This window comes from Peromyscus maniculatus, chromosome 11 (assembly GCF_049852395.1).
Source record: "Peromyscus maniculatus bairdii isolate BWxNUB_F1_BW_parent chromosome 11, HU_Pman_BW_mat_3.1, whole genome shotgun sequence".
Classification (NCBI taxonomy): Eukaryota; Metazoa; Chordata; class Mammalia; order Rodentia; family Cricetidae; genus Peromyscus; species Peromyscus maniculatus.
In genome coordinates, this window is record NC_134862.1 from 97,832,173 (window position 1) to 97,844,769 (window position 12,597).

Genomic DNA, 12,597 nt, shown 5'->3' on the forward strand with positions numbered 1-12,597 from the left:
TGATGTAGCCCAGGCTGGCCTCCAATTGCCAGGTTGAGATTAAGGTTCACATGATCTTTCTATGAAATTTTAGTGCCAACCAACTTTCCCTCTCTTCTTTAGTGATCTTCTTACACGGTAACTACGTTTCTTTCTTTCTTTCTTTTTTTTTTTTTTACAAACACACGTGGGTACAGCTTAAACAGGATACTACTGTTCCTTAAATAACTGAAGACACACTGCCTTAACCTTTCTCATTTGATTTAATTGACAAATAAATACAAGGGAATTTTTGTGAAACCACTGACAATAGAGTTACTTTTAAAGAATTTTTTCCAACTTCATTATACTTCTGGGAATGGGAGTTATACATTATTCACTCATGGGTTTAAATTTACATTTTCTCCATTTACAGAAATGTGTAAATCATTCCGATTAAATGAAGAACATGTACAAAAATTTTTCTTTTGCCCTCAGAATTCAAAATAAAGTCAAAACAGTTTTACATATGGAAGCATTCTACTCCAAATCCAGAACTCCAATCCCGTGAGACACTGAAAAAACACAGTGGCTCCTAAAGCAGGCAGACCAGCAAACAGAGGGCTGCCCTTCTGGACACTGGCTTCCCCTGTCGTTATTATTTTACCTATTCAGACAGACAGTTGTTCCCACTGGAGAGACTTCAGGTATCAAACACTGGTGGTGCATGCTGCAGTATCTCCCAACAACAAGAATCAGAAAATGACCACAATGAAGTAAAACAACCCTAAAGACGTAGTGCACCATGGGACCTGGGGTCCAATAATAGTGTTTTCACTTACATGAGACTTTTTTACAACATAGCACCTCATCAAGTATCTAGTAAACACTTTGCAATCACAAGGGTTGGGAGCCACATTCCAAGGAGATTCTGTGATTAACGTTAAGGTACCACTGCAAGACAAGCCTTGGGCAACTGGATTAGGAACGGGCCACTGCCTCACCTGCTCTAAGGGCACTACCATGGTGCTGGGACAGAAGCCCGCAGAGAGGGCAGCCAGGCCATGACTTCTGCTTACAAACTGCTCTTCACGTGCCTGCAGGCCTGGGGCTACTTCTGAGCTGTCCAGGAACACATCACTACACCCGAATATGCTCTGTTCCTGCCTCAGAAGAGTCGGCCCAGGAAACACTAAACAGGTCAAACTGTATCCTACAGAGTTTTGATGTAAAAGCCAATGTACGGAAAGCCAGGGAGTTTTTTTTTTCCCTGTAAATTTATCAAAACTATCATGCACTTTGGTGAGTTCACAAGCTGTACTCCTGGCCCGAGGAATCACTCTTTTTGTGCCGAGGTGATGGAGTGGTCTTTGTTGGAGATGGGGATGCCGTACCAGGAGAGTCGGTCCCTCCATCAGAGGTACTTGGTGAGGACGCCAGATGGGGAACCTTCTTTCTACCAAGGAATCCTCCTGCTTCAAACCCTTTCCTCCGTAACTCCACTTTATGCTCGCTGTCGTCCTCTGATGACCTCTTCTTGGCCTCTGACCGCCCCTCAGCTGCTCTCTGCACTTCACAGCCGCCATCTAAATCTTTGGCACACCTCAGCTCTGTCCCCGGGGACTTCCTCTCAGACGCACCGCATTCCCCTGCTGCCCCTTCCGCTTCCGCCTGCGGTGGACCCACGGGACCATTCTCTGGGACAGACCTCTCTGAGTTTCTGTTGAGATTGAGAGTCTGGAAGTCCCTGTAGCTGTGGAAACTCTCGGTCCTCCTCGCTCTGGCTAACAGAGGGCTCTCCCGGTAAGGCCGTGTTGCCCCGTAAGTGGCTGCTTCGTGGATGGTTTCATGGTGCTGGAGCTGAAGGCTAAAAGACAGATTTTAAAAATGTCAGTTATGATTTTACTTCAAGGTCTCAGGAGCCTATCTTAGCAGTCAAACTGCCAACTAAAACATCATAAAAACATATAAGGCGTATTACTATCCACACCTCTCTAAAAGAATGTATTTGTCTAGTAGACCGTATTACATATAATTACCAACATAATACCATACATGCATTCACAATCAAGCAAAAATTTTGAATAGCAGGGAAGAAGGAAAATAGGCTCTAAAATTGCTCCAATAAGCAATCAATGTAACTCAATATTTGGCCCTTAGATTCTCAGAATTTGAAATGTTTTGTCAATATGGTGGAAAAGGCAAACTATTTCATTATACTAAGTTCACAATGCCTTACTACGAAATTAGACAACATAACTTAACCACTTTTGATTAGCACTGAACCTGAGTAATGACAACAAAAACTCCACAAAGTATCCAATTGATACGTGATTTTCCTAATTCAGGGGAAGTGTGACAGTGGTTTTTGGTTGTCAAGTTGACTAGATCTGGAATGAACTATAATCCAGAAATGGAGGGCACACTTGTGATCCAGATCTAGGGGCTGGAAGACTCAGGCTTTTGATCCGGATCTTGAGTTGGAAGGCACGCCTTTAATCTGGACCACACCTTCTGCTGGAAGCCTATGGGAGGAGAATGGGAGGAGGAAGGGTTCCTTCTCCGCCTGCTTGCCCGGGCCTTGTCAGCACATCCATTCCTTCACTGGCAACGGAGCCGGCTTCTCTGGGATTCCAGCAAGTACAGAAGACAGGCTGAGACACCCAGGCTTGTGGGACTGAGCAACTACTAGATTCCTGGACTTTCCATTCACAGCTAGCCATTGTTGGACTGCAGCCTGTAAGTCATTCCAATAAATTCCCTTATATTTATTGATCACATAGCTGGCATTCCAACTGCCAGTTATTTCCTGAAGTGGGTGGAATGATAAATGTCCCCCATAATCTCAGGCATCTGACCACTTGGTCCCCAGTTGGTGATGCTGTCTGTCTTGCTGGGGACATATGTCACCGGGGCCAGCTTTGGGAGTTAAAGCCTTGCACCACTTTTAGTTCATTCTCTCAGCCTTGTGCCTGTGGTTCAGGATGTGAGCCCTCAGTCTCTGCTCCGTGCCTGCTGCCTGCCACCTGCCGCCATGCTTCCCACCATGACAGATGGAATCTTAACCCTCTGGAATCTTAAGCTCAAATAAACTTCTTCTATAAGTTATTTTGGTTATGGTGTTTTAGCACAGGAACAGAAAATTAACTAATAAATTTCCAAAGAAAGCTAAAAAGCAAAAAGGAATAAGGGCCAGGCTCAGTTGTAAACAGCATGTTTGACATGTATGAAATCCAGGGGTCAATCACACCAAATACACGAAAGAGCACAATATTTTTCTCCTTGCACATTATACATGTATGAAACTGTCAAAGAACAAACTCAATAAAAGTTTAAAATGTTTTCCTATGAAAAGCATGTGCTATGCATACAAATAAAAATTTATTAATATTTGAATAATTCAAGAGCAACTAATCTGACTTCAAACTGCACTCTGAAAGCCCTAGCTTTTCCAAGCGCATGCTTACAGCACCGAGTCCCTGAGGGTGCACCATCCACTCTGGCCCACCTGGAGCTGGACTCCCGAAGGCGGCTGTGCTGAAGCACAGACGTGGCAGGACTGATGTTGGGGGTAGCGCAGCGGGACGTGCTCAGGTCACACTGGTCTAGCAGCTTGAGCAGCTCTTCCTCAGTGGGGCCACCTGCATCTTAGGAGAGAAGCACTTGTTCACATCCGAGGTCAAAGGTCAGCTTGTGACAAATATCCCCCTGTGTGGTTACGTACGTACCCTTGTCCTCACTCTTGTTGACCATGTCCATAGCTGTGGTCAGATCCCACATCTGGATGCTGCCGTTCGTGTGGCCTGTGAACAAGTAGCGCCTTGGCCGTGAGCCCATCCTGCTGGAGCCCTCACACTCTCTCACGGTGAACGAGGAGATTGTAGTGCAGTCAACAGCCTGGATCTCACAAATCCTGCCAAGACGGGGTGGTGTCGACCCAAGGAAGCAACTGCATACACTGTCTACATGAAATGTTCCCAAATGAACATGCCTCTAACATTGTTTTCAAATGATCGAAGAGAGTTGACAGAAAAGACAAGTCTGGTTTTTCTGAATGAGAAGAGCTTCTCATACATTAGTGTGTTCTCAACTGACAGAGAGAGATGATTCAGTCACAAAAGCCATCCTGAATGTGGACGTCTGCAGAGGGAAGACGTGAGCAAACAGAGAAAAGCGGGGGAGGGGGGATATGAGAAGAAAGCCGACTGGCTCTGAAAAAGAAAAGCTTCTGCAGCCTTTACAGTGTGAACCACTCAGGTTCCAGAACTGCGCACAGGAGAAGCGGCTCAGCAGCAAGCAGGGCCTGCGTGGACGGACGGACGGCAAGTGAGAGGACAAGCGCCTGAGCGGAGGAGGCGTCGGCCACTGGGGGAGATGAGGCCCAGGGCCCACGCCCCATCTGGGGTAAACTTCACCATTTCCCACATGTAAGGTCCACTACGATCACTTGTAAAGACATGGTTTCTCCTGTATTTGAGTTGGTATAACTTTGAAAAAGATTTATTTTATACATATGTGTTAGTGCCTAGATGTATGTCTGGTGCCCCAGGGGGCAGAAGAGGTACTTCCTGCAACTGGAGTTATGAGTGGTTGTGAGCTGCCCACCAGGGTGCTGGGAACTGAACCCAGGCTCTCTGCAAAAGCAGCAAGCGTAGTCCCAGCACCCAGGCACCAGGAGTTTAAAAACCTGAAATGAATGTGGAAGCATCAATTTCTTTTTTGTTTTTCATTATTTATATAATGATTAACATTTATATTTATAAAGTGACTTAAATATTTAAAACATCTGTATTTGTGGTTTATTTTTAAAATAAAATAATTCATGTTACTACATGCATGAGAGAACAAATACGGCTTTGCCATGGTCTCCTGCCATGGGATGGAGTCCTTAGTCTATGGACCGCTTTCTGACCTACTCTCTGTCAGCTCCTTCCATTTCTGTCTCTAGTGCCCTGAACTTGTTCTGTTACTGTAGCTTCCCTCTAGATCATAAAATCCATCTTACTCAGAAAACTTTCTAAAATAATCACAGAAGGAGACATTAAAATGGAACATGGATGAAACCGGACCTGTTAGAGCTGGAGTCCAGCTTCAAACAGTTGGCAGCTTCTGCACTGTGTACAAATTAACTACAAACTCTGGATTCACTTCCTAAGAACACACAATCTGTGGGATGGTTTTGGCACATTAGTCATTTTCTAGAATTCAGTCATTAATTACTAATAACTACATGCAATCTCGATGAAAATAAAACCTATCCACTCTCAGAGTATATTCACGAGAACACCATGTAACAGAGACACGCCAAAGAGAGGCAGAGGGAACTTTACAAACAGCAGCAGCACCAGCCACATTGAGAAGAAACCCTGGGTGCTTAATGACTACTCGTAGGAATTGTACTTGCTCACTTGTCCGACATGCAGAAGAACAAACAGCAAAACTAGGGACAATCATTTTCAAAGTGAAACAAAATGACAGGAAAGCTCATTTCTACAGCATCCCCAGCAGCCAGCGACTCTAAGGACTTCCGATCCTGTTTTTGTCACTTTACCATAAGGCATACTGCTATGGGATGTCTTTCTGTATGCTGTGAATGTGTTGCTCTGATTGATTGATAAATAAAACGCTGATTGGCCAGAAGCCAGGCAGGAAGTATAGTATCGGTGGGATAAGCAGAGAAGAGAATTCTGGAAGTGGAAGGCTGAGTCAGGAGACGCTGCCAGCTGCCGCCATGAGAAGATGTAAAGATACTGGTAAGCCATGAGCCATGTGGCAATGTATAGATTTATAGAAATGGGTTAATTTAAGATATAAGATCTAGCTAGCAAGAAGCCTGCCACAGCCATACAGCTTATAAGTAATATATGTCTCTGTGTGTTTACTTGGGACAGAGCAGCTGCAGGAGCCGGGTGGACACAAGAAAACTCCAGCTACAGCACACTCTCCAGACAATGGAACCTTAATCGGCCAGGCAACCCATGAGGTCACTTAAGTTGAGTTGACATAGCTAATCAAGGGCAGTATTAGAATTTAGTACATCTGTCTGCCATGAAATCCACTGATCACCGTTAAAATTAGACAAAAAGAAAAATCATCTCTGAAGACAAAGGCAGAAAAGCAAGTCCCAACAGCACTCAAGACCAGAGCGGCATCCCTGCTACATAAGCGCAGGGCCCAGTGAGACAGGCCATTCCAGGGAGAGGGAGAGTGGGGACAAATGTGAACTGACACACAGCGGCTAACTGGGAGCTATGGCAGGTCTGCAGGTCACATGACCATCAGCCAAGCATGACCTTACTTTTGTTCTATGCAGAGATGGTCAGGAAATCTGTAATGTCCCATCTGAGAGACACAGCAATGTAGATAATGTTTGTGCATGATGGGAAATGTTTAAATTCCAAGGTTTGTTTTCTTTTCTACGGTGCTCTCAGTCTGTTACATCCTGAGTCAATGAAGATTCTGAGTTTCGCCTGTCTAGTAGTTAACTAGCACAGAACTTTTGTCTCAATGTGGTTAGTGCATTCTTCCACCTCTAACAAAGGCAACTTCTGAATACACATCTTTCTGTAAAGTGTTACCTTTTTCCAGTGGACGACAGCCTGACAAACAGCTTGTTAGTGATAGGAACAACTTTCTGGATAAATACTTGTTGATCATCTCGTTCTCCAAAAGGTCCTGTGTCAGAAAACAGGAAGGTCAGACTGGCTGAGAAACGGTTTCTTTTACAAAAGCACATCAATTCTAACACTCTCTCCCCAAACAACCGTCATGCCTGTTGCTGTGGCACAAGCCCTAAATCAGTGTCACACACAAGCAAAATACATCCATCTGTACTAAGTTTTACAATAGAAATATGTAACATTTTTTTAAAGTATTTCTTTCAAGGTGTGTGTGCTTGTGTGTGTGTGAGAGAGAGACAGAGAGAGAGAGAGAGAGAGAGAGAGAGGGAGAGAGAATATGTCTAAGAGTATGTGAGTGTGTGAGTGTATCTGCATGAGTGTGTGTCTGTGTGGGCTTCTAGTTGTGTCAGTGTACCAGTGTACGTGTGTGTCTGTGTGTGTGTTAGTGTGTGTGTTAGTGTGCCACATGTGAGAAAAAGTCCACAGAGGCCAGAAGGCGGCACTGGATGCCAATAAGCTTCCCTATGTGTACGCTGGGAACTGAAATCATGTCTTCCAGAAGAGCAGGGGGTACTCTTCATTGTTAAGCCATATCTTCATTAAAGACGTATAAGCTGAGGGCAATCGTTCTTGAAGGATCTGCAGGAACAGTACCAGAAGGCCCCTTTGGTCCCTCTGGTTTAGATTCTGACAACCCAGACAAAGGCTTGGGAGCACGGCCTCGATCCTTAGCTCCGACAGGGCAAGAGCGGATATGCACTAAGTCATTTCATGTATCCCTATACTGTTCTGAAAGCCTACAAGCAGAAATGTAACATCTCTCTGAATATTAACTTCAAAAAATGGAATATAATGGTGCTGGTGAGATGCCTCTGCAGTTAAAGGTACTTGTCACCAAGCTTGATGACCTGAGTTGGATTCCCCCACTCACACAGCGGGGGAGAACGGACTCCATGTGTGTGCTCTGGCAAGATCGAGCACAAGCACAGGAACACCTACTCAAGTGCACACACACAAAATGTAATGTTTTTCAAAGAATTTAAGTAATCAGAAGCCTCCATCAACCACATTGCTCCTTCAGTGGTTTTCTATTTTCTCAGGACACAAAGAAATAATTTTGTATCGTGTTCCAGAGAACACCAACAGCAGCTGCCACCAAGCAGGCGTCTGCACACGGTGCCCAACAGCACATCGTCCAGGGCTCCTGGATGACAAATTCTTCAGTTTGGAGTGATTGGACTTTTGTAATTTTCACATCCAGAATGAGAAACCTTGAGGACAGGACATCAGTCTAAACAAAGATCTAACAGGTTGAAGGGAACCAAATTTCACTGTGCGGAACTTTCCACCTTTCACACGGGGCTGAACGAGCTGAAGGTGACTGGGATTCAGACTTCTGGACTATAGACGCTCAGCCTATTTGGGGCTGCACTCAAAGGTTTTCAATATAAAAATGAAAGGCTTCAGCTGGAGAGATAGATGGCTTAGAGGTTAAAAGCACTTGCTGCTCTTGTAGATGACCTGCGTTCAGTTCCTAGCTCTCACACAGTGGCTCATAACCATATGTAACCCCAATTCTGGAGATCAGCTGCCTTCTTCTGTCATCCAACAAATAAGTATAAAATAAAACAAAGATAAGACATAAAATAAAAATACATCATTTTTTAAAAAATGACTCAATTATTTCTCCTCTATTACACTGGCCAAGGAAGGGAAGACTAAATCAAACTATGTAAGAAAATCCTGCCATGAGAAACTGGGGAGATTAATAACTCCTTCTTTATGGCATTCATTAACAGAAGCTTTTCCATAAAAAGTATGTGGCACATCCAAACTTCCACATAACAAGTTCTTTATTGTTGCTGATGTGCTGGGGGAGCAGGCTGACACCGAGGTACATCCCCAGCCTTCATCTCCCATGCATGGGCACACCCACTCACAAAAGGAACAGTGGCATTTTCATCGCTAGGTGGTAAATGCTAGCTCTGTGCTTCCTAGGTGCTACATAAGGAAAGCAACCATCATCGTCCCCATTTCACAGATGAACAGTACGCAGCCTGAGAATCAGGCTAACCACACCACTTTTGCTGGGAGCAGAGTACAGAGATGTGCACAGACTGATCAAACAACTCTAAATCCATAACAACGCTGACTCTTCCCAGCTTCAATTTTATTCTCAATAATTGTTAAATGCAAAAGAAAAAATGTAAAGTTTCAATTATGCATGGCAATCAATCACAGCATTAGTTACAAACAAATCTAGCTGGTTAGCATTTGAAGATAACACTTAAAGGAGGAAATGCTATTATTAATAGGAAAATGTTTATCTTAACTTCTTAAATAGTAACAAATGTTTCAAAAATGTAATTTGTGAATTCACAGAACTAATAAGGAAACAACAGGGACTGGGAAGACAGTTGGGCTGCCTCGGTAAAGCACACAGACCTGAGCTCAAGTCCCAGAGTCCACAGGAACAAGCCAGGCCGGGCTGCGTGTGAAATCCCCATGCCGGAGAGGAAAAGACAGGCAGGTCCTGGGAGAGCACTGGCCAGCCAGTCTAGACTATTTGGTGAGTGCCAGGCCAGTAGAGACCTTGTGTCAGCATCATTCTGAGGTCAGCCTACACCTACACCTACACCTACACACACACACGTATACATACACACATTAAAAAAATACTTTGAATGACTTTCAAAATTAAAATATAAAATTCCCATGATAACCCCAGACCTGGATTTCCATCTTGGAAGACGCCTACCTATGTCATTTCCAGAGGAGTAGCTGCCATGGCTTTCTGTCTCCTCCAAGGACAGGATCTTGAATGACGCTAAGGGCGTGGAGCCTGGCTGAGTGGAGATCATCCCTCTGAACCGCGTCACTGTCCACGTTCGGACATGGTTGTTGTCGGCACACACTAGGAAAGAACACAGGGTCACCACACCACTCCACGGCTTCTTCTACGGTGAGCAGATCATAGTACACGGTAAAAGGCAGATTGCACATTTATCTGAAAACTACTCAGTTTGTTCTGGTTAACCAGAGTGGGAGAACTGGGCCTGGGAAGATGAGTCGGCAGGGAGACACTTGCCACCAAGCCTGACGGCCTGAGCTCCCTCTCCAGGACTCATACGGTCAAAGGTGAGAACTGACTCCTGTGAGGTGCCCTCTGACCTCCACACACAGGCTGTGCATGTGCACAAATAACAACAATGTTTGCAGTTAGAGAACCAAATATAAGTCTCTTGCTACAAACACGACAGGATTTGAGGGAGCCTGTGAGTTCCTTTAAAAACAGCAGAGCCAGATGTGGAGGGAGGCGTGGCACCAGGCCAGCTGGAGACCTAGTAAGTGCAGGCCAGCAAGATCTTGTTTGAAAAACAAAAAAACCAAGACAAAAATGTGGAAAGTTTCTAAGTTTGAGAGAGAAGTGCTTTATGTCACTCAGACACTGACCAGCCTAAGCCAGGAGTGGCTGAAAACTGGTGACAAGCACTTTTCAAATATCTTATAGGAACCTGTTATTTATTGCTCATTCATAGTCACATTAGAATCTACACTAGAGCTGGACGTTATTTCTATAAAAAAAGTATACATTAATACACATATTCCAATTAGGCTTTTAAAATCTTTTAATTATTATTTGCATTTGTTGGGAGGACGATTATGAGACAGGGTCTTTCTATGTAGCCCTGGCTATTCTGGAACTCACCATGCAGATCAGGCTGGCCTAGAACTTACAAAGATCTGACTACCTCTGCCTCCCAAGTTCTGGGGATTAAAGGTGTGTGCTACATCTGGCTAAATTTTTTAATGTGAATGTTTGTCATGTCATGTGTGCCTACCCTCAGAGACCAGGAGGGGGTGTCAGGTCCCTCCCCTGGAGCTGGAATTACAGGCAGTTATGAGCTATCTGATATGGGTGCTAAGACCAAACCTGGGTCCTCTGGAAGACAACAAGTATTCCTAAGCATGAGCCTTCTCCATAGCCCCAGGGTGTATTTAATTTCTGACTAGGAATACGATGGTGAGTTGCTTCCTAACCTTGCTCCACATTTTTGTTCTAAATGGGCATGCTTATTACAAAGATATACCCCAAAACATGAAACCATTCAGGCAGGAAGTATACTTCTTTGCTTTGTTTAACAAGAAAAACAAAAAAACTAACTTGCCATTTGTAATGATTTTAAAAAGCATCTGTAAATACTAGGAATGTAAAACTTCTATACAGAAATCACAGTTCTATCCATTTTGTATTTTAAAGAAAACTGTAGGAAGTAACTTCAGCGAATACCAATAAATAGCCAATCTGCACTCTGCAGTAGTAATGGAATCCTCAGTTCTCAGAGCCCACAGTAAAGAACAGGAGGCACGGGAAGGTGTTTAACCAGTCTCGTGGGAAATGGCCCCGACTTCTCCAAACTTAGCAGGACTGGGAAGACAAATAATTGAAGTGATTCGGGGTGCTTCAAGTGTCCAAGACAGAAGAACTCTGTGCCTAAACCATGCTGCAAAGACTCATTTCAGACACTAGGAAGTACACCACAGAAGCACACGGCTGCATTTACGCCAGCAGCCACCAGGGGGCAGAGGGGATGACAACACAGAACACTCCAGACTTGTGCTTAAACTGGGCATTTTTCTTAACAACTTATTCAGACTAACACGTAACATTCCATGTTGAAATATGAATTATTTTAGGCACTGCTATGGCATCACACGCTACGCTAACATAGCCACCACCACCACCAGTAATGAGGATCTCAAAGCACTGCCCTTTAACCAGCACGGCACATCGAAGAGCTTCGTGTCACAGGACCATCCTGCATACACATTTCCAGCATCTTTGTGTAACAGCTACACTCAAGGGCTGAGAGTAAAGAGCAGAACACAAGTACTGCAGCTGCAGAACTGATCTTCTAGGAGACAGACACAGCAAACAGTACAATCACAGGGTGAGCCTGTGAAGACCACACGGGAGACTCTAGCAGACAGGGTAGTTGATTTTACATAGACTGGAGACCTGATTGAGGAGGTGTGAGAGTCTGGAGGACAGAGGGGAAGTGTGTGAGAGTCTGGAGGACAGAGGGGAAGTGTGTGAGAGTCTGGAGGACAGAGGGGAAGTGTGTGAGAGTCTGGAGGACAGAGGGGAAGTGTGTGAGAGTCTGGAGGACAGAGAGGAAGTGTGTGTGAGAGTCTGGAGGACAGATGGGAAGTGTGTGAGAGTCTGGAGGACAGAGGGGAAGTGTGTGAGAGTCTGGAGGACAGAGGGGAAGTGTGTGAGAGTCTGGAGGACAGAGAGGAAGTGTGTGTGAGAGTCTGGAGGACAGAGGGGAAGTGTGTGAGAGTCTGGAGGACAGAGAGGAAGTGTGTGAGAGTCTGGAGGACAGAGGGGAAGTGTGTGAGAGTCTGGAGGACAGAGAGGAAGTGTGTGAGAGTCTGGAGGACAGAGAGGAAGTGTGTGAGAGTCTGGAGGACAGAGAGGAAGTGTGTGTGAGAGTCTGGAGGACAGAGAGGAAGTGTGTGAGAGTCTGGAGGACAAAGGGGAAGTGTGTGAGAGTCTGGAGGACAGAGGGGAAGTGTGTGTGAGAGTCTGGAGGACAGATGGGAAGTGTGTGAGAGTCTGGAGGACAGAGGGGAAGTGTGTGAGAGTCTGGAGGACAGATGGGAAGTGTGTGAGAGTCTGGAGGAAAGAGAGGAAGTGTGTGAATCTGGAAGACAGAGAGGAAGTGTGTGTGAGAGTCTGGAGGACAGAGGGGAAGTGTGTGAGAGTCTGGAGGACAGAGAGGAAGTGTGTGTGAGAGTCTGGAGGACAGAGGGGAAGTGTGTGAGAGTCTGGAGGACAGAGGGGAAGTGTGTGTGAGAGTCTGGAGGACAGAGGGGAAGTGTGTGAGAGTCTGGAGGACAGAGGGGAAGTGTGTGAGAGTCTGGAGGACAGAGGGGAAGTGTGTGAGAGTCTGGAGGACAGAGGGGAAGTGTGTGAGAGTCTGGAGGACAGAGGGGAAGTGTGTGAGAGAGTCTG

At 45.2% G+C, this 12,597-nt stretch overlaps 1 protein-coding gene across 5 annotated transcripts in view; it reads right to left on the reverse strand.

Annotated features, from left to right (window-relative positions):
• Window positions 1-223: 223 nt before the first annotated feature.
• Window positions 224-12,597, reverse strand: part of Kctd3 (potassium channel tetramerization domain containing 3) — a 41,653-nt gene continuing 29,279 nt past the window's right edge. For 3 of the 5 annotated variants that reach the window (XM_042258821.2, XM_006972074.4, XM_076548183.1), the window contains 5 exons: window positions 9,337-9,492; window positions 6,537-6,633; window positions 3,687-3,871; window positions 3,467-3,605; window positions 224-1,825 (listed from right to left, as the gene is read on the reverse strand). In XM_042258821.2, the coding sequence (XP_042114755.2) occupies window positions 1,267-1,825; window positions 3,467-3,605; window positions 3,687-3,871; window positions 6,537-6,633; window positions 9,337-9,492 (1,136 nt within the window). In that variant the 3' untranslated portion in view covers window positions 224-1,266. The remainder of the gene's footprint in view (window positions 1,826-3,466; window positions 3,606-3,686; window positions 3,872-6,536; window positions 6,634-9,336; window positions 9,493-12,597) is intronic. The other 2 variants (XM_006972075.4, XM_076548184.1) reach the window with 1 other exon arrangement.